Source organism: Moschus berezovskii, chromosome 9 (genome assembly GCF_049115385.1).
Source record: "Moschus berezovskii isolate FMDL1 chromosome 9, NW_MosBer_1.0, whole genome shotgun sequence".
In the NCBI taxonomy this organism is placed as follows: domain Eukaryota; kingdom Metazoa; phylum Chordata; class Mammalia; order Artiodactyla; family Moschidae; genus Moschus; species Moschus berezovskii.
The window spans coordinates 96,842,940-96,868,679 of NC_142468.1; the positions used below are offsets into that span (position 1 = coordinate 96,842,940).

General features: G+C 54.6%; 1 protein-coding gene across 1 annotated transcript; it reads left to right on the forward strand.

Annotated features, from left to right (window-relative positions):
- The first annotated feature begins 191 nt into the window (after positions 1-191).
- On the forward strand, positions 192-24,437 carry LOC129562627 (myosin-7). The gene is made up of 40 exons (XM_055435952.2): positions 192-295; positions 1,469-1,521; positions 1,910-2,118; positions 2,375-2,518; positions 3,026-3,182; positions 3,334-3,361; positions 4,150-4,258; positions 4,345-4,437; positions 4,540-4,603; positions 5,019-5,117; positions 5,356-5,459; positions 6,096-6,234; positions 6,336-6,454; positions 6,569-6,718; positions 6,993-7,163; positions 7,729-8,038; positions 8,305-8,372; positions 8,689-8,776; positions 9,443-9,560; positions 9,705-9,828; positions 10,104-10,240; positions 10,487-10,742; positions 13,763-14,005; positions 14,152-14,328; positions 15,146-15,291; positions 16,387-16,477; positions 17,168-17,557; positions 17,777-17,903; positions 18,059-18,177; positions 19,157-19,353; positions 19,919-20,102; positions 20,227-20,392; positions 20,517-20,641; positions 21,203-21,511; positions 21,738-21,941; positions 22,063-22,188; positions 22,280-22,555; positions 23,459-23,554; positions 23,656-23,790; positions 24,303-24,437. The coding sequence occupies exons 3-40, from the start codon at positions 1,918-1,920 to the stop codon at positions 24,318-24,320; spliced, it is 5,808 nt and encodes a 1,935-aa protein (XP_055291927.1). The 5' UTR covers positions 192-295; positions 1,469-1,521; positions 1,910-1,917; the 3' UTR covers positions 24,321-24,437.
- Positions 24,438-25,740: the final 1,303 nt, after the last annotated feature.

Sequence of the window (25,740 nt, forward strand, 5' to 3'; positions counted from 1 at the left end):
TTGGAGCCCTCCCCGCCCCCTGGAATCAGACCCTGCTCACTCCATGCCTTAACAATGACGACCACTTCCAATTGTTTCCTAGCTGGGGGGGAGGGGAGGGGAGCACGGTTTGGGAAAGGAGGGGGAGCCTGGGGGAAATGCTTCTAGTGACAACAGTCCTTTCTAAATCCGGCTGGGGACTGGGTGCAGGTGGGGGTGGGGGCGCCCTGCTTCCCCATATATACAGCCCCCGCCTGGCCAGGTCGGCTCCACAGCTCTCTCCTGCGCTCCAGTCTTCTCTCCTTGCTGCTCTCAGGTAGGGGCTGGGAGCTGGCGGCCCTCCTCTGGGATAAGGGGCCCAGGTTTAGGAAGGGGCTCCTCTAGGAACAGCACGCTGCATTCAGGGCTTCATGCAAAGTGTCAGGTCTGGTCACCGAGCACACATGGGCAAGTCTAGACATGCATGTACATGCCAGGGAAATGGGGGGCTCATGTGTTACAGGGGGAGATGTCTGTGTCTGACTGAGCGTGTGGGACCAGAGGGGTGTGTGTGTGTGTGTGTGTGTGTGTGTCTGAAGGTTTGGTGAGGGGGGCTATGTCCCTCACTGCATGAGACACAGAAATACCAACGGGGAGACGAGTTTATGATCAGGCCCGAGGACAAGTAGGAAGCGGCAAGAGGATGGCAGAGAACAATTGTTTAAGAAGTTTGTGCATAAAAGCTAGTTCTGTGAGGTCTGCACTGGGTAACGACACACATTCACACACACAGAATGGCTGGTGTGCGCAGCTGGGAGTCGAGCCCGTGGGAGTGCGTGTGCCCCCTGCAAAAGCTGCTCCCGGGCACAGGAACATGGTGTCCAGTCTTCATACCCTTGACACGGTCTCTGTGCTGGGCACAGACTGAATGCACAGCCTGCCCCCTGTCTGCTGTGGAGCGCGGCCAGCTGCGCCATGGGTGTGTCTATGAGAAGATGCCCACGGGGCTCCTCTCTGACAACATCCACCACGACTGACCACAGAATGGGGACAGGATGGATGAGAACTGGCTCCGGAGTCATGAGACTTGGAGTCCTGGCACCACCACTTACTGTGATGTGTTTTTGGACAAGCAAGCTCATGAACCCAGATTTCCTCCTCTGTAGAATGGGGTGAGGATTGAGGAGGAGGACGGACATAAAAATGCTCTGTAGGCTGTAAAGCCCCAACCGTGTGACCACCGGTAGTATGTCAGGTGGCTCAATAAGGCAAGCTTCACTAGATGGGGGAGACTAGGGCAGGCCCATCGGCCAGGATTCGTACCTGGAGGAATGAGGGGCTCACTGAGGTGACATCAAGAACCTGGGTGGGAAAAGTGAGAGAGAGAGCGGAACCAGAGAAGCCCACCACCACCGCCCACCCCTGTTCAGGCCTTGGGGCGGAGGGGTGCTGAAGGTCGGGGCCGGGGTGAGGCAGGGACACAGCCCTGACCAACCTTCCTTCTCTCCAGGCCCCTGCCACCTTGAGCCCCTTTCTTCTCAAGGGCGCGTTTGAGAAGCCAAGGTAAGGAGAGCCTATCTGGGAACACACACAACTCTAGTTTCTGCCTCGCCTTAGGGAGCATGGCCTGGTGGCCAGGAGTTCTTACCTGTGACTAGCGAAGGAGTCAGGTAGTGAAGAGGTTCAGAGATGTGTGTAGTGTGTATAGTTAGCTTCCTGCTCCCAGAAACCCAGGGCACTCTGCCCTCCACTAGGAGGGCCCCAGGCTGGACCAAGTTAGCCTCCGCCTCTGCCCCGATAGATTTGCTAGGATTAGGAGATGAGCTGAAGGAATGAGGGACTTTCAGTGACCCCTCCTGACCCCTGAGCACTGTGCTAGGCTTTGGGGCTCCTGCTGCATGGGAGAACAGTGGAGGGGAGGGCAGTCAGCTTCTTCTCGCTCCCTTTGCAGCCGCAGCCATGGTGGACGCGGAGATGGCCGCGTTTGGGGAGGCCGCCCCCTACCTGCGCAAGTCAGAGAAGGAGCGGCTGGAAGCCCAGACCAGGCCTTTCGACCTCAAGAAGGACGTCTTTGTGCCTGATGACAAAGAGGAGTTCGTCAAGGCCAAGATTTTGTCTCGAGAGGGTGGCAAAGTCACCGCTGAGACAGAGCATGGCAAGGTGGGTGGTGGGGCCAGCATGAGAGGCCACCCTGGATGCCCCCCCATGCGTGGGGTGCCTGGAGGCAGGTGCCACCAGGATGCACCCCACAGAGTTCTGGTTCTCCCTTCCTCTGGGTAGGGATCTACTCTCTCCAAATAGCCCTTCTGATCCCCAACATCCCGTCTATCTTCTCTGGAACCCTGGATTATTTTCTCATGAACACAGTTCTCCTATAACCTGCCTAACTCCCATCCCTGTCCATGGGCTGTTGCAGACAGTGACCGTGAAGGAGGACCAGGTGTTACAGCAAAACCCGCCCAAGTTCGACAAGATCGAGGACATGGCCATGCTGACCTTCCTGCATGAGCCTGCGGTGCTCTACAACCTCAAGGAGCGCTACGCCTCCTGGATGATCTATGTGAGTGCGCCCCGGACATCCTTCTGAATCTAGTGGCTTCCTGCTCTGTGCATGTCCACCTCCTGGAGCCCAGCTTGTCTGTCCTTTGCGCCCAGGCAGTACTTCACTCTGTCCTAATCCCTACATCCTTGTGCGTGCTAAGCTGCTTCAGTCATGTCCGACTCTTCGTGAGCCTATGGGCTGTCACCCACCAGGGTTCTCTGTCCATGGGATTTCCCAGGCAAGAATACTGGAGTGGGTTGCCATTTCCTTCTCTAGGAGATCTTTCCAACCCAGGGATCAAACTCGTGTCTCCTGCTTGGCAGGTGGATTCTCTACCACTAGCGTCACCTGGGAAGCCCACCTACATCCTTAGTGCGGTTCTAATGACCTGAGGGCTGGGATTGTTCAGATGGACTGCATTCCTACAATTTCCTTTCTCTCCCTCTCCTAAGACCTTCCTCTAACTCCAAAAACTGCCACCCCTCCCACTTCATCACCGGCAACTCACTTCTTTTCCTCCCCTAGACCTACTCGGGCCTCTTCTGCGTCACCATCAACCCCTACAAGTGGCTGCCGGTATACAATGCCGAGGTGGTGGCCGCCTACAGGGGCAAGAAGAGGAGCGAGGCACCGCCCCACATCTTCTCCATCTCCGACAACGCCTACCAGTACATGCTGACAGGTGACAGGCCCCAAGCGAAGGGTTTCTTCAGGGCCCCTCCTCCCGAGGGGTGCAGACCTCTGGGAGAGATGCAGGGAGCTGGGGCAGGGTGGGGAGATGACAAAGCATCCTGTGCAACTCCTGACTTGTCCTCCCCATCTTCTCCCCACAGACAGAGAAAACCAGTCCATCCTGATCACGTGAGTGTGGCTCCTTCCTCTTCCCTTCCACAATCTCCTTGAGCCCAGCCCCCATCAGGACCCAAGCCCCCACACACAGACCCCCAGTTCTCTTTCCCTCCACCTTCTGATGCCAGCTCTGATGTCTTCTCTGGCCTTGACCCTGGCTTTCTCCTTGCTCCTCCCCTTCCTTGCTCCTCCCCACCCCTCTCTTGTTTTTCCTCTCCCATCTCCTTCACTCATGCCCCTCTAACTCATCACTTATCTATCCATAAGCCTGGGAACACCATGTCTTCTTCCCCTCTTCATTTTCTTTCATTTTTCCCTTCAGAAATCCTCCCCATTCTTCCAGCCCCACCCATTCTTTTCTAAAATGGCCTGGGCCCATCTCCTTTGATTGACCTTGCCCCCAAGATCATATTGAGCTGTGCTTAGTCGCTCAGTTGTGCACGACTCTTTACAACCCCAAGGACTGTAGCCCACCAGGCTCTTCTGTCCATGGGGATTCTCCAGGCAAGAACACTGGAGTGGGTTGCCATACCCTCCTCCAGGGGATCTTCCCAACCCAAGGATCAAACCCAGGTCTCCTGCCTGCCCAAATCCAATTCTTCTAGCACATCCTTCCTAGTTGCTACCCTTGACCCTGTGTATGTCAGAGCACAGCTTTGTGGCTGGGATGCATATTATCTGGTGGTTTCCTGCTGCAGGGCTCCCCCTGCCAAATAAAGCTAGGCAATCTCTCCTGACTCAAGGCTTGTGGTCTCAAACAATGTTTGTTCACTGCCTAATAAGCCCAACTGTCCCAACAGCGGAGAATCCGGGGCAGGGAAGACTGTCAACACCAAGAGAGTCATCCAATACTTTGCGGTCATTGCCGCCATTGGCGACCGCAGCAAAAAGGAGCAGACCACAGGCAAGGTAGGCCTACTGTCCTCGAAGGGCCTGTACCACAGAAAGGGAAGAGGAGGAGGCCTCTCACCTGCCATCCTTCTTGACCTCCGCAGGGCACCCTGGAGGACCAGATCATCCAGGCCAACCCCGCCCTGGAGGCCTTCGGTAACGCCAAGACCGTCAGGAACGACAACTCCTCCCGCTTCGTGAGTGGGCCCTGCCTTTGGACTTGGGATTCGGGCTGGTCAAGGGATGTGTCAAACGGGAGCCCTCCCTCAACTCATCACCACTTTTCTCCATGTCTCCAGGGGAAATTCATTCGAATCCATTTTGGGGCGACCGGAAAGTTGGCGTCTGCAGACATTGAGACCTGTGAGTGCCACAGACCTGCGAGGGCTCACGCTGAGCCCGCGCTCACTCTGTCTCCATCTCCGTCCCTCTGTGTCACTGGACGGCTCTGCCCTCAGGCTCTCTTCCTCTCTCCCTGTCTCTGGGTCTCTAGGTCTACGTGTTCCGCTCCCTTTGAGACTCCCTCTGGTCTTTCTCCATCTCTGTCTCCACGTGTCTGTGTGTCTTTCTCTGGGACCTTCCTCTGCTCCTGGGACTCTGTCTCCATCTCCGTCTCTGTGTGTGATCTCTGTGTGTCTGTGGGTGCATCTCTCTCCCTCTCTGGTCTCCCCCTTTCCCACTGTCCTGTTCTCTACATTTATCATTCCTTTTTCTCTATTTCCTTATACTTAAATCCTAACTTTTTCTTCCTCTCTTTCTTCTCCCCTCCTATTCACAGACCTTCTGGAAAAATCCAGAGTTATTTTCCAGCTGAAAGCAGAGAGAGATTATCACATTTTCTACCAAATCCTGTCCAACAAAAAGCCTGAGCTGCTGGGTGAGTCACAGCTACCAACCGAGACCAACTATCTCCATGGCAACCTGGTCCCCTCCACTTGCAGCTGCTTGTTGACAGGCCCCGGGTTTATCACACTGCTGGATTCAGTTCTGTGGGATGCAGGACCCCATTAAGCCTTGTCATGTGTTCTCTTGCAGGTCATGTGTCACGGCAGATAGCCCCAGGGAGGGCCAGGGGTTTGTGCCCCCATTCTAACATCTCTCCCCCCACCCCCCAGACATGCTGCTGATCACCAACAACCCCTATGACTATGCATTCATCTCCCAAGGAGAGACCACCGTGGCCTCAATTGATGATGCTGAAGAGCTCATGGCCACTGATGTAAGTGTGTGAGGACCCAGCTGAGAGGCAAGGGGATTGGTGGTGAGGGGCAAATGGGCCCAGTTCACTGGCCCAGAAATAGAGCTAAGACCCCAGCTGTCTGCTGTTCTTTCCTGAGGGCCAGAATGTTCCCTGTGACCTGGGCGTGCCGGGATACAGGTGAGATTAAACAGTGACTGGTATTTTCAATCAAAGCAGAGAGGGTTGAAAGCCATGGACAGAGAAACAGACAAACCAAAAAACAAAAGCATTACTAAGGGAATGGGGTGGGCGGTGGTCGTGCAGCTGCCGTGGGGCCAGAGCAGGCTGTTAGGTGAAGAAGAGGTATAGACACATACGGGAGATCCAGGCATGGATGTAACAGAAGGGCCTAAAAGAGGGACAGCAGTAGGAAACGTGAGTGGCTCACCCAGAGCAGCTCCAGAGAATAGCCTAACCGCTGATACCCCGGCCAAGGCAGTCCACACCCACCTGGCTCTTAAACTTCCCAGCTTAGTTTGGGGGTTCCCCACTGGGGATGGGGGTCTCAGCACCCACAGAGACTCAGGAGATAAGATCTCGCTCAACTGCAGAGGGGTCTTATTTACCTTCCATACTCCCTTTTCTGGGGTTCACCACCATGGGTCCTGCCTACAGAACGCCTTTGACGTGCTGGGCTTCACTACAGAGGAGAAGAACTCCATGTATAAGCTGACGGGCGCCATCATGCACTTTGGAAACATGAAGTTCAAACAGAAGCAGCGAGAGGAGCAGGCCGAGCCTGACGGCACCGAAGGTGGGAGTCAGGGGTGCGGGGAACAGCTCTGGATCCATGGAGCCTTCATCTGCGGCGGAGGCGTCCCTTTTCCAATTCGGCCATCTGCCCTTTCCTTCCAGAGGCCGACAAATCCGCCTACCTCATGGGGCTGAACTCAGCCGACCTGCTCAAGGGGCTGTGCCACCCTCGGGTGAAGGTGGGCAACGAATACGTCACCAAGGGGCAGAATGTCCAGCAGGTGGGTCATCTTCAGATGTTAAATGGCAGAGGGGCTGGCCTGGTGCAGCCGCGGGAGCTTTGCAATCTGCTCTTCCCACAACTCTCTCAATCGGGTTTCTCCCCCACCTTCCAGGTGGCGTATGCCACTGGGGCGCTGGCCAAGGCCGTATATGAGAGGATGTTCAACTGGATGGTGACGCGGATCAACGCCACCCTGGAGACCAAACAGCCTCGCCAGTACTTCATAGGCGTCCTGGACATCGCCGGCTTCGAGATCTTCGACGTGAGTGGGGAGCCCCGGGACCGGGGGAACGGGAACTCACTGGTTCACACAGGCAGCCACCGCTGACCAAGCCAACTACAGGCCAGCCCCGGGGAAGGCTGTGGGCTCCCCAGGGGTCGAGACGGCCACGTGTCTTCAGGGGGCACTCCCTCCCTGCCCTGACTGGACAGAGGCCAGCCACACCCGTTGCCAGACTGGACGCTGCCCTGGGTCGACCCCTCGGGCCACAGACTCCTGCCCGCCTGACCCACCCCTCCCTGTTCCCGCCCTGCAGTTCAACAGCTTCGAGCAGCTCTGCATCAACTTCACCAACGAGAAGCTGCAGCAGTTCTTCAACCACCACATGTTCGTGCTGGAGCAGGAGGAGTACAAGAAGGAGGGCATCGAGTGGGAGTTCATCGACTTCGGCATGGACCTGCAGGCCTGCATCGACCTCATCGAGAAGGTGCTGCCTCGGCCCCTCTGCCTGAACTCTCCATTCACGCCCCACACACGTGAATGCCCCAGAAAGAATGGCCGCCTCACCCTCCTGGGCATCGTGATCTAGCTAACAGAAGAATCCTGAGCCCTAGTTTCCAGAGCCTTGTGCTATCCCAGCCACCCAGGACAGGGTGGTCCTGGAGAGCTGAGTTCCAAAGCTTGAGAGTGGACGCGCAGAGGACGGGTACTTCAGGGAAGGGCTCCCACACCAGTGTGTTTAGCGACCCTGGTTTACCCATCAAGGAGCAGGAAGTCTGAGGGTGGCATGGGGAAGCATAAGAGAGCACTTCTTTTCAACCCCAACATCCCAGGGTTCTGGGTGATGGAGTAGGATGTAAAGCACCTATAGCATCCTTTGAAATCAAAGTGCCACCTTGGAAAGGTTTGAACAGGTGCCAGTCAATAGGTAACTGCTCAGAGCTGAAGTATCAGCTAATAGCCAAAGAGGCATCTCCATCGACACTAGAGCAGGCAGGGTCCATCTGATCTGCTTGAAGCAGGCTCAGTGATACTCTCCCCTCCCCGCTCAGCCCATGGGCATCATGTCCATCCTGGAGGAGGAGTGCATGTTCCCCAAGGCCACCGACATGACCTTCAAGGCCAAGCTGTACGACAACCACCTGGGCAAGTCCAACAACTTCCAGAAGCCACGCAACATCAAGGGGAAGCCGGAAGCCCACTTCTCCCTGATCCACTACGCCGGCACGGTGGACTACAACATCATAGGCTGGCTGCAGAAAAACAAAGACCCGCTCAACGAGACGGTGGTGGACTTGTACAAGAAGTCTTCCCTCAAGATGCTCAGCAACCTCTTTGCCAACTATGCTGGGTTTGACACACGTAAGTGGAAACTGGGACCCAGGGACCAGGAGCAGCTTTCTACTGTGGTTCTTAGGCAGGTCAAGTGCCAGCCCCCTACCACTTCCATGTCGGGCTGGGCCCCAGGGTTTACAGATGCAGTGAGAGAATTGGGTGGAGACGTTGGAGCACCCTCAGTGAAGACCATGGCCTGCAGCCAAATGTGCAGAGAGGCTGGGATTCCTCACCTGCTGCCCTGACTCCGCACATGCCCACTCGTCCGCTTTACTTGACTCTCTCTTCCACAGCTGTTGAGAAGGGCAAAGGCAAGGCCAAGAAAGGCTCATCCTTTCAGACCGTGTCGGCTCTGCACAGGGTGAGTGTGTGATCAGCCCCACCCCAGCCCTGCTCGTCCCCTGCCTGGCTCAGCCCTGACTCCTCCCACTCAGTCTCCTCAGGCCCTTCCTGACCCTCTCCACCCTGTCTTCTCTCCCCTGTATCTGCTGGCCCCGGCTCTTCCTCCTTTCTCATCTCCCCTGGCTTCTTTATCCCCTCCGCCTCCCACCGTCTCCTCCTCCGTGTCTTCCCCTAGCCCTCCTTCACTCCCCAGCTCCTTGCATCTCTCTTTCCTTTCCTTCCCCTCTGCTCTCTTTCACTTTCTTAACTTCTCCCTCTTGGGTTTTGGGCCACAGGAGAATCTGAACAAGCTGATGACCAACTTGCGCTCCACACACCCCCACTTTGTGCGGTGCATCATCCCCAATGAGACAAAGTCTCCAGGTGAGCCCAAGAAGCCAGGCCCAGCCCACTGCTGAGATGCATGGCCCCAGGGGCAGTGTCTTTTAGATCACCCCTTGAGCTCCCACCTCGGAGATTTCCAGATCATATTCTTCCCCTCCCATTCCCCAGAGAGGCTGACACGCAGCCTCCCACCCTGGCCCCAGCGCTGCCCTCCATTTAGAACGTGTAGTTCAGAGTAATGTGTAACTACTTTGATGGACATTCCCTCCTAAGTGCCTTACAGCCCCTGATGAGACACGTAAGGATTGTTTTTCCCTTTCTGAATCATAAGGAGATGGAAACTGGGACCCAGGGACCGGGAGGGAGCAGCTTTCTACTTTTTCTACCCAGTTCAGGTGTCTGGGTTTGGGTGCCTGGCTCTGCTCTAATCAGTTCAGTGACCTTGGTCAAGTCCCTTAACCTGTCAGAGCTTAGAAAATGGTCTATATTGGCCCTGGCTACCACCTATGAAAATAGGCATAAATCCTATAAAATAAGGACTGTGAAAGCCTTTTGGCTGCTTCAAAATTTATAGCAAGAAAAAAAAATACTGACTTGCTCTGGTTACAGGCCAGTCCATGACAGAGCCAAGATCAGAACCCAGAACCCTTGGCTCTTAGCCCCATGCTCTCCCCACACACTCCTCTTCCTTCCCTCCTGCCACAGGGGTGATAGACAACCCCCTGGTCATGCACCAGCTGCGCTGCAACGGCGTACTGGAGGGCATCCGCATCTGCAGGAAAGGCTTCCCCAACCGCATCCTCTATGGGGACTTCCGGCAGAGGTGGGTACTGGGCGCTGTAGGGCTCAGGGAACAGGGGGAGCCTGGGCAGCCTTGGCAGGACGTGGAAACCATGAGTGGCCTCAGATTCTGTGGGCAGAGCCGATCACTGCAGAACATAGGTGACATGGGGCACCTCCTTCCCAGGTATCGAATCCTGAACCCAGCGGCCATCCCCGAGGGCCAGTTCATTGACAGCAGGAAAGGGGCAGAGAAGTTGCTGGGCTCCCTGGACATTGACCACAACCAGTACAAGTTCGGCCACACCAAGGTAAAGAAAATGAGGAAACAAACTGACTACAAGGAGACCTCTCTTGTCCTTTCACTTTATGGCTCCTTTCCTTTTACCAACCATCTCACAAGCATTACTGAACCACGCACTAGCCCTCCCCATGGACCAGACAGCCCCGCTCCCCCATGCTAGCTCCAGTCTCCACGGACCTCCTTCCTCCAGCTCTTCCCTGCCTTGTTACCTTCCCTAAGACAAGCCCCTCTTCATCCCCCTCCTGCCTGTCCCAGTCATGTCCACACACAACCTCCCTGCAGGTGTTCTTCAAGGCGGGGCTGCTGGGGCTGCTGGAGGAGATGCGAGATGAAAGGCTGAGCCGCATCATCACCCGCATCCAGGCTCAGTCCCGAGGTGTGCTCTCCAGAATGGAGTTCAAGAAGCTGCTGGAACGCAGGTGAGAGATGTTAAAGGGAGGGTCTCAGACCTCTAAGGCCCGGGTTGGCTCAGAACAGTGGAAGAAGAAAGAGGGCCCTAGACCTTCAAGTGACAAAGGGCCACAACACGGCTACAAACACCAGAGTGGGCGTCGGGGCGGGGGGTGCCTCGCTGTCACAGTGCAGGATGGATGGAGGAGCCAGGGCCTCTGGGCAGGAAGGAGGGAAGAGGCTGTCTCACCCACCTTCTCGCTCGGCCCCTTCAGAGACTCCCTGCTGATTATCCAGTGGAACATTCGGGCCTTCATGGGGGTCAAGAACTGGCCGTGGATGAAGCTCTTCTTCAAGATCAAACCACTGCTGAAGAGCGCAGAGACAGAGAAGGAAATAGCCACTATGAAGGAGGAGTTTGGGCGCCTCAAAGAGGCGCTGGAGAAGTCAGAGGCTCGGCGCAAGGAGCTGGAGGAGAAGATGGTGTCCCTGCTGCAGGAAAAGAACGACCTGCAGCTCCAAGTGCAGGCGGTGAGACCCCCGGGCCTCTGCCCACATCTCCCACACCCCCTGCACCTCCCTGCCCAGGGGGCTCACCATCCTGTGCCCTCATAGGCAGAGGATTCTGGAATCAACACTTCCAAAGGTCTCCAAAGAGGTCTCCAGAGAAAGAAAGGGAAGGAGAGAAAAGATTAACTTAATAACACAGGTTTTCCATCAGGATTTAACCTGGATCCATAGCTTAATAATTCTGTGACTTCAGGCAAATGATATGTTATCTCTGGGTCTCCATGTCCTCATCTCTCAGTTCAGTTCAGTTCAGTCGCTCAGTCGTGTCTGACTCTTTGCAACCCCATGAATCACAGCACGCCAGGCCTCCCTGTCCATCACCAACTCCCGGAGTTCATGCAAACTCATGTCCATCGAGTTGGTGATGCCATCCAGCCATCTCATTCTCTGTCGTCCCCGTCTCCTCCTACCCCCAATCCCTCCCAGCATCAGACTCTTTTCCAGTGAGTCAACTCGCCGCATGAGGTGGCCAAAGTATTGGAGTTTCAGCTTTAGCATCAGTCCTTCCAATGAACACCCAGGATTGATCTCCTTTAGAATGGACTGGTTGGATCTCCTTGCAGTCCAAGGGACTCTCAAGAGTCCTCTCCAGCACCACAGTTCAAAAGCATCAATTCTTTGGCGATCAGCTTTCTTCACAGTCCAACTCTCACATCCATACATGACCACGGGAAAAACCATAGCCTTGACTAGACGGACCTTGGTTGGCAAAGTAATGTCTCTGCTTTTTAATATGCTATCTAGGTTGGTCATAACTTTCCTTCCAAGGAGCAAGCGTCTTTTAATTTCATGGCTGCAATCAGCATCTGCAGTGATTTTGGAGCCCAAAAAAATAAAGTCTGACACTGTTTCCACTGTTTCCCCATCTATTTCCCATGAAGTGATGGGACCAGATGCCATGATCTTTGTTTTCTGAATGTTGAGCTTCAAGCCAACCTTTTCACTCTCCTCTTTCACTTTCATCAAGAGGCCTTTGAGTTCCTCTTCACTTTCTGCCATAAGGGTGGTGTCATCTGCATATCCGAGGTTATTGATATTTCTCCCGGCAACCTTGAGTCCAGCTTGTGCTTCTTCCAGCCCAGCATTCCTCATGATGTACTCTGCATATAAGTTAAATAAGCAGGGTGACAATATACAGCCTTGACGTACTCCTTTTCCTATTTGGAACCAGTCTGTTGTTCCATGTCCAGTTCTAACTGTTGCTTCCTGACCTGCATACAGGTTTCTCAAGAGGCAGGTCAGGTGGTCTGGGATTCCCATTTCTTTCAGAATGTTCCACAGTTTATTGTGATCCACACAGTCAAAGGCTTTGGCATAGTCAATGAAGCAGAAATAGATGTTTTTCTGGAACTCTCTTGCTTTCTCCATGATCCAGCAGATGTTGGCAATTTGATCTCTGGTGCCTCTGCCTTTTCTAAAACCTGCTTGAACATCTGGGAGGTCACGGTTCACATATTGCTGAAGCCTGTCTTGGAGAATTTTGAGCATGACTTTACTAGCGTGTGAGATGAGTGCAATTGTGCGGTAGTTTGAGCATTCTTTGGCATTGCCTTTCTTTGGGATTGGAATGAAGACTGACTTTTTCCAGTCCTGTGGTCACTGCTGAGTTTTCCAAATTTGCTGGCATATTGAGTGCAGCACTTTCACAGCATCATCTTTCAGGATTTGGAAGATTGGAATTGGAATTGGAAGCTCAATTGGAATTCCATCACCTCCACTAGCTTTGTTCATAGTGATGCTCTCTAAGGCCCACTTGACTTCACATTCCAAGATGTCTGGTTCCAGGTGAGTGATCACTCCATCGTGATTATCTTTGTCGTGAAGATCTTTTTTGTACAGTTCTTCTTTGTATTCTTGCCACCTCTTCTTAATATCTTCTTCTTCTGTCCTTTATTGAGCCCATCTTTGCAAGAAATGTTCCCTTGATATCTCTAATTTTCTTGAAAAGATCTCTTGTGTTTCCTATTCTGTTGTTTTCCTCTATTTATTTGCATTGATCGCTGAGGAAGGCTTTCTTATCTCTCCTAGCTATTCTTTGGAACTCTGCATTCAGATGCTTTTATCTTTCCTTTTCTCCTTTGCTTTTCGCTTCTCTTCTTTTCACAGCTATTTGTAAGGCCTCCTCAGACAGCCATTTTGCTTTTTTGCATTTCCTTTCCATGGGGATGGTCTTGGTCCCTGTCTCCTGTACAATGTCACGAACCTCCGTCCAGAGTTCATCAGGCACTCTATCAGATCTAGTCCCTTAAATCTATTTCTTACTTCCACTGTATAATCATATGGGATTTGATTTAGGTCATATCTGAATGGTCTAGTAGTTTTCCCTACTTTCTTCAATTTAAGTCTGAATTTGGCAATAAGTAGTTCATGATCTGAGCCACAGTCAGCTCCTGGTCTTGTTTTTGCTAACTGTATACAGCTTCTCCATCTCTGGCTGCAAAGAATATAATCAATCTGATTTCGGTGTTGACCATCTGGTGATGTCCATGTGTAGAGTCTTCTCTTGTGTTGTTGGAAGAGGGTGTTTGCTATGACCAGTGAGTTCTCTTGGCAAAACTCTATTAGCCTTTGCCCTGCTTCATTTCGTGCTCCAAGGCTAAATTTGCCTGTTACTCTAGGTGTTTCTTGACTTCCTACTTTTGCATTCCTAGACAGGGAATAAAGTTGCCCATCTCACTAGGCTGTAAATATGTAAAGTGTTGGCATCAACAAATGCAGTTCCCTCCCCTTTGATGGAGGAGACCAGAGGAAGAGGGCCAGATAAAGAGACTTCTGGCTCCCTTCCTCTCTGCTCTCATTCCCCAGTGCTCCTGTCACATTGCCCTAAAACTCTTCCTCTCCCCAACCTTCTGAAATTCTTCTCAGCTGGGCAGATCCTGGGGTTGCCCTCTTACAGTGAAGGTGGAGCCTGTCCCTCCATACTTTTGCCAGGACAAGGACCCCACCCACCGAATAGCTTCCCTTCTGCACCTTGCCCTCAGGAACAAGACAACCTGGCTGATGCGGAAGAACGCTGTGACCAGCTGATCAAGAACAAGATCCAGCTGGAGGCAAAGGTGAAGGAGATGACCGAGAGGCTGGAGGACGAGGAGGAGATGAACGCTGAGCTCACTGCCAAGAAGCGCAAGCTGGAAGATGAGTGCTCTGAGCTCAAGAGGGACATTGATGACCTGGAGCTGACACTGGCCAAGGTGGAGAAGGAGAAGCATGCAACAGAGAACAAGGTGAGGGCAGCTCCCTTTGACTCCAGACCAGTTCTCAGGATTCCAAGACCTGAGTGTGTTCCTGGCCCTTGATCTTGGAGATTTCCATAGATGTCTCCAGGTTGGGCATGTCTGACCCTAAAGGGGATGGGGTTCTTGGTCAACAGGTGAAGAACCTGACAGAGGAGATGGCTGGGTTGGATGAGATCATCGCTAAGCTGACCAAGGAGAAGAAAGCTCTGCAAGAGGCCCACCAGCAGGCCCTGGATGACCTTCAGGCCGAGGAGGACAAGGTCAACACCCTGACCAAGGCCAAGGTCAAGCTGGAGCAGCATGTGGACGATGTGAGTATCACAGCGATGTGACTATCACAAGGGCCTAGACGTACCAGGCCCATCAGTGTCTGTGCGTGCATGTGTGTGTTTGGGGGTGTGGGGTTAGAGAGTGCTCCCTCTCCTGATACCTTTTAGAAAGGAACTGGGGAAGAGACAAGGAGAGGGGTGATCAATTCTGAGTTATGTATCTCGTCTTGCTGATGTGATCAAAAGTAGAGATGGGCTTCCTTATTTCACTTTAGGTTCAAGCCTATATGTCTCTGTTCAACCACAGAATTTAGAGGGTTATCTCATAAGAACATGATACATTTCCTTGGGAATTTTCTGAAGATCCTCAAGGAGCATCTTTGGACTTCTAATGTTTTAGCCAGGATCTGGTCCTCAGTGATCACTGCTCCCATAGGTAGTCCTTCGAGTATATCTCTACTGAATCATTCTTTATCGCTCTGTGTTATCATTATTGAAGTATTGGTCCCAGCCATAGAATGGAAGCTGCCTTTAGGTGGAACTTGGTTTTATTCAGTTTTGCATCTGCAGTGTCTAGGATGGGGCCTGGAACCCAGTAGCTGCTTATAGGATGCAGATTAAATGCAAGGAGCTTTGGGATTTTACCCTATAGTCGTTCATTTAGTAATTAATCATAGTTACTGAGCATCCCTCCATGCTAGGCACTCTCACAGTCCCCTGGCCACATTTGGCCAATTCTGGGGACGTATTCCCAAGTCTTGACACCTCTATGGATCCCTCAACCCCAGAAAGAACAAGCTCCCAAATTATCAAGTCAGGATACTTGGCCTAAGGTCACACTGGCCGTTCTCTTCATCAGCTGGAGGGATCCCTGGAGCAGGAGAAGAAGGTGAGAATGGACCTGGAGCGAGCCAAGAGGAAGCTGGAGGGTGACCTGAAGCTGACCCAGGAGAGCATCATGGACCTGGAGAATGACAAGCAGCAGCTGGATGAGCGGCTCAAAAAGTAGCGTGTTCCCTGCCCCATCACCCATCCTCCTCCCCGACCCAGCAGCCTGTTCCTCATGGAAGTACTAGCTGACCCAATAGATCCATCCTCAGAGGCAGCAGCCTCACGCAGCCTCCATAAGGGGGTGCAAAACTGTGGGCAGAGCCCCCAGGAAGAGAGCTTTCCTCCCCCAGACACGCACATCAGGGCCCAGCAGGCCTCCCTGGCACAAGTCTAACCCAGATCCCTCCAGCCCTCTCTTCCTGCTGTGCACTCGCCCCCTTTACACACAAGTCTCTTTGGGGACCAGTTGCATAACACAGAGGAAAGTTCCACACAAAAGCCTCTCAGGAAAGTCCTTTCAGGTCCTTCACAGAGAGCCCAGAGGACCACAGAGAAATGTGGTCAGCCACCACGTGTGAGCAGCGCAGGGTCTGGCTACTTCTTTGTTCAATGATCTTGTGGTTCCAATTCTTATCGCAAGACCTTCCAAAATGTGTAGATCCACATTTCACACTTGGCAAAGAGTGAGTCTGCCACACATATTCAGATAATCAAAGATCTTCTGTTGCTTTAGGGTCAGGACTCTGAAAGGCTCTGAGACTCATCCTGATCAACAGCCTCCCCAGAAAGTCTTCACACTTCCCCAGGCACAGCACTTGTTGAATGAATGAATCTATGATCCCACTGATCCTCAAATGACCTTTTAAGAATGGTGCTTTAACTCCACTTAACAAAGAGGAAAGGAAGGCTTGGAAAGGTTACCAAATTGCCCAAAGTAACAGAGACAGAATTAAAGACCATCAGAGCTAAAAGGTGCCTTTGAGTCGATCTAGTCCAATGCCCTCATTTTACAGACCAAAGAAGGGAGCATCTCGGAGCCCAGGTCCTGTTACTCCACCTACAGTGCTCTTCCTGTTGTACTTCCTATTGAACTTCAATCCTCCAACAGACGTTACACTGTCAAGGACCCTAAAACAGCCCTGGAAGCTGGTTTTCTTTTTTTCCATGAAGTCCTGCTCCTCATTTTTTTCATTACCATCTCCAACCACTGGCAGCCCCTCCTTGAGCCCCATCAGTCTTCCATGCCTCACAGTCCCTTCTTCCTCGCAGGAAGGACTTTGAACTGAACGCCCTCAATGCGAGGATTGAAGATGAGCAGGCCCTGGGCAGTCAGCTGCAGAAGAAGCTCAAAGAGCTTCAGGTAAGGCCCCTGGGCTGGTCCTCAGCCTCTCCACCCTCCTCCAGACCGATCTCGCCCAACATCACAGGCACTGGCTCTATGTCTGTGAAGGGAGATGCCGGCTATCACAAATCCCCTGTGGAGCACTTCCAGGAGGGCTGGCTGATCCAAGGATGACATAGGAAGAGATCTGGAAACACTCACCGGTCTAGGGACAGAAATCCCAGCTTCCTAGGTCAGCTGTGGTTTAGCTGGTGACCGTGGGGAGCGCACTGCCAATCTCTGTCCTCCTCTGTTCCCCATGGCTTTTCAGGCCCCTTCAGCCCAGCTGGGCTGTGACTTCATTTCTTACCTCTAGAGTGGTCGCTGTGTTGGGTCTTTAGGTGTCCGGTCAGACGAACCTGGCTCTCTCAATCCAACTTCAATTATTTTTGCCACAAAACTGCCTAAACTATCCCTGGAACACTGGTCCCTTTGTCCTTCTTCAAGAGCAGTCACTTTCCTTTCCATAAAGAGAATGTAGCATATTTTGGCCCAAAGGCAGGCTAACTCAACTATCCAAACCATCTCACTGAGGTGATCCTTTTATTTCTACTTATCCCCTGGTGGGACTAAGCTGACAAGCCAGGAGCCTTCTAGAGCCCTGGAGGGGGCTCCGATGGAGGGGCCCAGGCGCTGGGTCTGAGCCCCCCCCCCCCGTGTCCCGCCCAGGCACGCATAGAGGAGCTGGAGGAGGAGCTGGAGGCCGAGCGCACCGCCAGGGCCAAGGTGGAGAAGCTGCGCTCAGACCTGTCCCGGGAGCTGGAGGAGATCAGCGAGCGGCTGGAGGAAGCTGGCGGGGCCACGTCCGTGCAGATCGAGATGAACAAGAAGCGCGAGGCGGAGTTCCAGAAGATGAGGCGGGACCTGGAGGAGGCCACGCTGCAGCACGAGGCCACGGCGGCCGCCCTGCGCAAGAAGCACGCCGACAGCGTGGCCGAGCTGGGCGAGCAGATCGACAACCTGCAGCGTGTGAAGCAGAAGCTGGAGAAGGAGAAGAGCGAGTTCAAGCTGGAGCTGGACGACGTCACGTCCAACATGGAGCAGATCATCAAGGCCAAGGTGGGCCCGGCTCTCCTCTCCTCTCCTCCAGTTCCCTCCACGCGCCTCTGCTCTCTGTCCACATTTCCTCTCTTTGACTTGTTAAGTTTCCTGCTTCCCTCTTCTACCCTGTTCTTGGGCCCTTCCTCTACGCCTTCCTCTTTCCCTGCTCCTTTAATTGCACCGCTCACGCCCCATCAGCCCCCTGCATACACCGTATAACTCTCCTTCCGGTCTCAGGCTAACCTGGAGAAGATGTGCCGGACCCTAGAGGACCAGATGAATGAACACCGAAGCAAGGCTGAGGAGACCCAGCGTTCTGTCAACGACCTCACAAGCCAACGGGCCAAGCTGCAGACTGAGAATGGTGAGCCCTACTCTTGTCCTCTGAGTTTCTGAGCCAGTCCAGCCTTGGGTATGCACACATCTCTCCAGAGAAAGGGACCTGAGGATTAGGGGAGGGGTGGGGGAGAGAGGAGTGGCTGACCCTCGAGAGTTGAGTGTGCTTCGGTGCCTCTTCAGGTGAGCTGTCCCGGCAGCTGGATGAGAAGGAGGCGCTGATCTCCCAGCTGACCCGAGGCAAGCTCACCTACACCCAGCAGCTGGAGGACCTCAAGAGGCAGCTGGAAGAGGAGGTTAAGGTGAGGCCAAGAGTCAGGCCCATCCACATCACTTCTTTCCCAAGAATGAGGCTTGCTGTCTACCCAGTATTTTCCCATTTTCCAAAAATAAAACGCCCAGATGCTACCATGTGCCCGTGTATGTGTGTGCATACTCAGTTGAGTCCAATCTTTGCAAAACCATGAACTGTAGCCTGCCAGGCTCCTCTGTCCATTGGATTTTTCAGGCAAGAATACTGGAGTGGGTTGCCATTCCCTCCTCGAGGGGATCTTCCAGACCCAGTAATCAAACTTGTGACTCCAGCATTAGGCAGATTCTTTACCACTGAACTCCCTGGGAATCCCAGGCCCTACCATATGCCTCCTAATTCTACCTCCCGTTCAGAGGCCCTCTGCCTTTCTGCAGCCATGTCTGGAGGGTAGGGAGTAAGAGGTGGGGCTGGGGGTGGGGGGAATGAGGTGAAGAGAAGAAATAAACTAGAGATAACCTAGAGAAACTAGAAATGAACTTTGATAGCCTTGGCTGGGCATAAGTATGGGATGCAGGAACTGTACAAGTGGTCCTGGGATTTGCAGGGCAATCTGAAAACTGGAAACTCAACTGGATCCTATTTCGAGCACTTTGCTGGGCTCATTAAAAAGGGGAAAGAATATGAATTTTTAAAAAGGTCAGGGCTCAAATCCCAAGCTGCCTCTTAAGAGCTTGGTGATCTTGGGGAAATTGCCTAATATCTCTGAGCCTTCATCTCCTCTGTAAAATGGGGGTGAGGACGATAAAACCTGCTGCGTGAGAAGCATGAGGGGGATGGGCACAAAGCATTTTGTAAACAGTGCAGCACGGTATAGACTTCCTTTGTTAACAGTACTCTGTAAACTGTTCCAGGTCCACTAGGGATTTAGAAACAGGTGAGACTGTGGGAGGATGTTGAAATTAGAGTGAGGAGACAAGCAGTGCATCACAGGGTAAGCTGAGCCCACCTCTCGGTGCCGCCCCTCCCAGGCGAAGAACGCCCTGGCCCACGCACTGCAGTCGGCCCGGCACGACTGTGACCTGCTACGCGAGCAGTACGAGGAAGAGACGGAGGCCAAGGCTGAGCTTCAGCGTGTCCTGTCCAAGGCCAACTCAGAGGTGGCCCAGTGGAGAACCAAGTACGAGACGGACGCCATTCAGAGGACCGAGGAGCTGGAGGAAGCCAAGTGAGTCCCGGGCGGCCTGCCTCTGGCAGGGGCCCCTGTGTCAGCAGGCCACAGCCCAGCCCACTGCTCACTGGGGCCGGCTGCGGGGATGGATGCTTAGCTAGGTTTTGACAATGCAGAGGACCCTGCCCTGGCCCCACCTCCTTCTCCTCTCAGGGAAGCTTTTTGCTCGCGTTATGTTTCTCATCCGAATATAAGACGAACAAAAGGTTTGTCTGAGGGCAGAGTGCTCCCACCTGGGGCAGGGTGCCATGGCAGGTGAGAAAGGGGGGTGCTGGGACTGCATGTGTCCTCCAAGTCTGCAAGCCTAGAGGCTGGCCCAGGGTGGGCGGGATGCCTCGCAGAAGGCCCCGTGGGTGCTGTGGGTCTTCACACCCAGTCTCCCACTCTCCAACTGCCTTGTTTTCTGCCCCTGGGCCTGTCCTCAGGCTTCTCAACAACACTTCTGAGGTTTCAAAGACTGTTTTCCACAAGACTCACCATGTTTCCCCCTGTCCAAATCCACACCCTCCACCGTCCCCACCCTCTCCCACCACTACTCCTCCGCTCTCACCAACACGGGCAGGAAGAAGCTGGCCCAGCGGCTGCAGGACGCCGAGGAGGCCGTCGAGGCCGTCAACGCCAAGTGCTCCTCGCTGGAGAAGACCAAGCACCGCCTGCAGAACGAGATCGAGGACCTGATGGTGGACGTGGAGCGCTCCAACGCGGCCGCCGCCGCCCTGGACAAGAAGCAGAGGAACTTTGACAAGGTGGGCCCGGGCTGGGGGAGTCAGGAACATCCTCCCAGGAGGCTGAGCCTAGGAGAGGACCTGGGTCCCGGAGGTGGGGCTGGGGCTGCCCCTTGAGCCGCTTCCGTCCGTTGGGTCCCCGCAGATCCTGGCTGAGTGGAAGCAGAAGTACGAGGAGTCGCAGTCGGAGCTGGAGTCCTCGCAGAAGGAGGCGCGCTCCCTCAGCACGGAGCTCTTCAAGCTCAAGAACGCCTACGAGGAGTCCCTGGAGCATCTGGAGACCTTCAAGCGCGAGAACAAGAACCTGCAGGGTGCGGACGCAGGCGGGAGGGGCGGGGCGGGGAGGGTCCGCACGGGGTGCCGCCCCGCGGCTCCTCCAGGCCTTCCCCCATTGGAGCAGGCAGCCCCCGACTGAGCTGCCCGCCCCTCCCGCAGAGGAGATCTCAGACCTGACTGAGCAGCTGGGCTCCAGCGGCAAGACCATCCACGAGCTGGAGAAGGTCCGCAAGCAGCTGGAGGCCGAGAAGCTGGAGCTGCAGTCGGCCCTGGAGGAGGCCGAGGTGCGCACACAGGAGTGGAGGAGGTGCAGGGCGTGGGAGAAGAAGCTGAGGGCTAGGCTGTGGTCCCTGTTCTCATCTCCCCTTTCTTTGGTTCACGGGTGCATCCTCAGAGCCTAGAACAGTGCCTGACACTTAGTGGGCACTCAACAAATATCGTGGAACGAACGAACGAACGAACCGGTCACTCACTTCCCTTCACACAGACGTTTTACCTATTACACCTTAGACAAGGCTTCCCGTTTCACGCCCCCTCTTTTCACCTCTGCCTCCGCTTTGAGCTTTTACATTCTCTGCCTGATTGCTTCTGTTTCCTTGGCAACACCACTCTTCATTTTCCGCTTTGTCTTTAGAGCTCACTCTCCTCTGTGAGAGCCTGAATCACCTTCTCTTAGGCGTTTTTTTTCCCTTTCAGATTCTCTTTTCTTCTTGCTCTTCCTGCTTCTTTGACTGAACCACTTATACCACCCTTGAGCTCACTTTGTATCCACGATTCATGGACAGCCCCCTGGCCCCATCCTGTGCCCTTCCTGCCTCAGACCTTCTCTTCCCAACCCCCTCCAGGCCTCCCTGGAACACGAGGAGGGCAAGATCCTCCGGGCCCAGCTGGAGTTCAACCAGATCAAGGCAGAGATGGAGCGGAAGCTGGCGGAGAAGGATGAGGAGATGGAGCAGGCCAAGCGCAACCACCTCCGGGTGGTGGACTCGCTGCAGACCTCCCTGGACGCGGAGACGCGCAGCCGCAATGAGGCCCTGCGGGTGAAGAAGAAGATGGAGGGCGACCTCAACGAGATGGAGATCCAGCTCAGCCATGCCAACCGCTTGGCCGCCGAAGCCCAGAAGCAAGTCAAGAGCCTCCAGAGCTTGCTGAAGGTACACGGTGACTTTTGGAAGCAGGAAGTCGCCTCATCCAGAGAGGGGCAGTGGCATCCCATCATCACAGCACCGGCTCCCTCCTGCCCCTGGGCCATCACTGATCCCTCCCACAGGCCCTGCCTGAGCCACCACCACAGGCTCACTGCAGCATCCAGTTCAGCTAACAGCCTTCTGATGGGTTAAGCCCAGCTCCCTCTCTCATGCCAACTCTCCTGATGCGCAGGACACCCAGATCCAGCTGGACGACGCAGTCCGTGCCAACGACGACCTGAAGGAGAACATCGCCATCGTGGAGCGGCGTAACAACCTGCTGCAGGCCGAGCTGGAGGAGCTGCGGGCCGTGGTGGAGCAGACCGAGCGGTCCCGGAAGCTGGCGGAGCAGGAGCTGATCGAGACCAGCGAGCGGGTGCAGCTGCTGCACTCCCAGGTGAGCAGTGCCCTTGGGCAGTCCCAGAGCGGAGCACAGGCAGGTCTCCGCAGGTGAATTTCAGGAGACATGCGTGGGTGCTCAGTGCTGCTTTTCCTGCTCTGCCCACCCCAACCCTCAGAACACCAGCCTCATCAACCAGAAGAAGAAGATGGAGGCAGACCTGTCCCAGCTTCAGACTGAAGTGGAGGAGGCGGTGCAGGAGTGCAGGAATGCTGAGGAGAAGGCCAAGAAGGCCATCACGGATGTGAGTCCTCTGCCTGGCCTGCCTACTCCAAGCCAGGGTTTTCTTGGACCAAGTATCACTTAGACCAAGTATCACTCTCTGCCGTGTGCAGGCCGCCATGATGGCGGAGGAGCTGAAGAAGGAGCAGGACACCAGTGCGCACCTGGAGCGCATGAAGAAGAACATGGAGCAGACCATCAAGGACCTGCAGCACCGGCTGGACGAGGCGGAGCAGATCGCGCTCAAGGGCGGCAAGAAGCAGCTGCAGAAGCTGGAGGCCCGGGTGCGGGAGCTGGAGAACGAGCTGGAGGCCGAGCAGAAGCGCAACGCGGAGTCGGTCAAGGGCATGAGGAAGAGCGAGCGGCGCATCAAGGAGCTCACCTACCAGGTGCGGGCCCAGCAGCTGCTCCCGGACCGGGCCCTCTGCATCATGGCCTGAAGCCAGGGTGACAACCATCCCAGAGGGATGAAGTGTTCTCTGTTAACCTCTTAGAGGGCAAAGAGCCAGAGTACAGCCTATGGCTACCCTTTCTACTCTGCCCAGCCCTGTTCTACCCTGAATACCCCTGCTCAGGGGGCAGTCTCGGAGCCTTCTGGCCTTCAAGCTCCCCATCAACATTCACCATCAACCTGTCCCTTCAGGACACACCCGGAGCTCCAGCAGAGCTCACCCAGCACAGATGACCAGAAAGCAAATATGTAGCCAAATCTTAGCCTGGCATCATCACCACCAAAATACACCAAAGCCATTGGAGTGAATCTCAGAACTTTTCAGTTACTCAGGGAAGTATAGACTTTAGCTTTCACGGTGTTTTCCAGAATCAGGCTATCAATTAGATTTTGTTTCCAGTCTAGTCCAGGAGTCGCCATCCCTCTATGCATACTTGTCCTTAACCTAAATCAAGTCTATATCATTTCCCAGCAGTCCAGGAAATCCCATCAGGCCTGCAGTCCCAGAATTCCTGCCAGCACATGCTTTGTTTATCCTCCGTGGGGCCCCAGGACCCCCTAGGGCCCACTTCCAGAACAAGGCCCATGCACAATTTTGTGTGCAATTTCAGGAGGCTCATCAGCTCCCTAGACTCTATCTTGGCACATACTATTAAAAGTATGCATATGTTTTTTGGTAAGAAATTGTAAGGAGAACTCAAGTGTTTGGTGAGGATCAGAAAGTTGAATTGGGTCAGGATGTTACCTTCAGGGTAAAGCCAATGAATGCAGGAGGGGCCATACTGCTTCCTACGATCATGCCATACTCACTGCTGCTCACCCCCTTCCCCACGACCCCCAGACAGAGGAAGACAGGAAGAACCTGCTGCGCCTACAGGACCTGGTGGACAAACTTCAGCTGAAGGTCAAGGCCTACAAGCGCCAGGCCGAGGAGGCGGTGAGTGACCCTGCTGGGGCCCAGGCCTGGAGGAGGGGACCAGGCAGTCTCATAACCCCTGGCTCCTCACCTCATCCTCCCATCCCCCTCAACCCCCACAGGAGGAACAAGCCAACACCAACCTGTCCAAGTTCCGCAAGGTGCAGCATGAGCTGGATGAGGCAGAGGAACGGGCAGACATCGCTGAGTCCCAGGTCAACAAGCTGCGGGCCAAGAGCCGTGACATCGGCGCCAAGGTGGGTTCCCCCCACGGCAGCAACCCCCCAGCCCCTCAGACGTAGCCCCTCACACCAGGATTCCTCCCTTCACATACTCCTGCAGCCGAACCCCACAGCCCCAGAGGCGAGGTCACTCAGTCCTCCATGGTTTCTAAGGTTCTTCCCGCTCTCACTTTCAACGATTTTGTGATTCCCAGCCCTACGGGGGTCAGCAGAAACCCTAACTGACACACATTCAGTGTGTCCCAACTTCCCCCAACTGCTATTTCCACTTCTCTTCAACCTGGATTAGGCCTTCGGTCTTGTAACTCCCACCTAAGACGTACGTCCCAGAGGACCTTGTCCTTGTCGAGGCAGCATCCCTCTGTCTGACCCCAGGGCCCTCCCCCCACACTGACCCCTGGGACCCACTCCCACCACCTGGGGGCCTCCTTCAGGCCACACTGTGGTGTGCCCCACCTCTGCTTTGCTGCCTGTGCCCATCCCTGCCCAACACCGGAGCTAGTGTGGACTGTATTTCCTTCCCAAAGGGCTTGAATGAGGAGTAGCCGTGCCACATCTTCTTGGTCTGCCCCATCCTGAGGGTGCAACGAAGCTCCCCATCCTGGAGCCTGGAGAGCTGCCCCTTTGGAAGAAGCAGAATAAAGCAATTTTCCTTGAAGTGAGATCCTGCCTCTAGACTCTTCTTCCAGCCTGCCAGCCACAGGGACACGAGGACATGACCACGGGACGGGGCAGGGGCTCCAGGGGAGGAGGCCAGACCCAGGAGGCCTCCCTGGGGAGCCTGGGAGGCTCCGCGCAGCCTTGGTGCAGCACTGCCATGTTCTCCCATCAGCTCCTCCTCAGCAGATGACACCTCTCCTATCAGCCCTCTCCCTGACCCAGAGACCCTGGGGTTAAAGGAGATTTAAAAAAGCCCTTAAAGCTCTCCTAGAGCACATGAACCCATCTGTGTTGACCTATGCCCCTGATCTGATCAACACTGCCCCCCACTGCTGACAATACCCGGGCTGGGCCATGGGGAGGAGGTTTAGTGTGTGAGGGTTCCCTCCAAGGCATGACCCACTTAGAGTAATGATCCCCTAGTCCCCATCCGAGGTAAGTGTCTGAGAGGGCACAGGACTAGCATCCGAAGCTCCTTCCCCTTCCAGACACAGCCTCCACTGTCTCCGACCATATCCCCGCCTTGAACAGGAGAATGGACTCCAGCCCACCTCCTCATCTCCTCCTGGGACCTGGCCTGTGGTCCAAGACACTCTATTCCTCTCCCTCATGACTTCATACCATAGCTTTCGGCCTTGCTGGAAGATGGAGGTTCTTTGACCAATTTAGAGCAGGTCATCTGGAAGGGAGGCAGGGAAATGAGGGGCTGGGGAGAGCCACGGTGAGCAGGACCCTGGGGAAGGAAGGGGCCGGGGAGGATCACCAGAGGGCTAGAAAGTGGAGGAAGGAGTAAGCTCCCTCTCAACTAAACAAGCCCAGTCCTCCGCCTCCCCCAGACTCACTGCCACACCTGGGCTGCTTAGGGAAGGCCTGGACCACAGAGCTCGGGGACTGAGGAGGCCCTGGCTGAATCCTCCCCAACGTGCCACACACGGCCACTCCCAGCCCCTCTGGGCTCTGAGCTCCCAGTGCAGCAGCTAGAGTAAGTGCCCGTTCCAGGGAGGAGAGGAAGAGGAAAGAAGGGGAACAGGGAAGGGAAAAGGAAAGACCTAAGCAGGTGGGCAGTGGAGAGAGAGGGAGAAGGTTCAAGAACGTGGAGGATGGCGACCAAGGAAACCAACAGAGAGAGAATATAGAGGAAGTGAGGTGGGTGCCCTTGAAAGACCCACAGGCTGTCCCATCTTTCTCTTCACATCCTCCTCCACTCTCCCTGCCTAGCACCAGTCTTCCTAGGAAAGACTTGGAGAACAACGAGGAAATAAGCGGAGGAAAGAGAGTGACACGTGTGAAAAGGGAGATGCAGGG

Bases quoted from the DNA above. Each gene is read 5' to 3' on its own strand.
- LOC129562627 (XM_055435952.2), top strand. From the start codon at position 1,918: ATGGTGGACGCGGAGATGGCCGCGTTTGGGGAGGCCGCCCCCTACCTG. The intron at 4,604-5,018 runs GTGAGTGCCACA...TCCTATTCACAG, and splicing joins GTCTGCAGACATTGAGACCT to ACCTTCTGGAAAAATCCAGA. The intron at 6,235-6,335 runs GTGGGAGTCAGG...CTTTCCTTCCAG, and splicing joins CGAGCCTGACGGCACCGAAG to AGGCCGACAAATCCGCCTAC.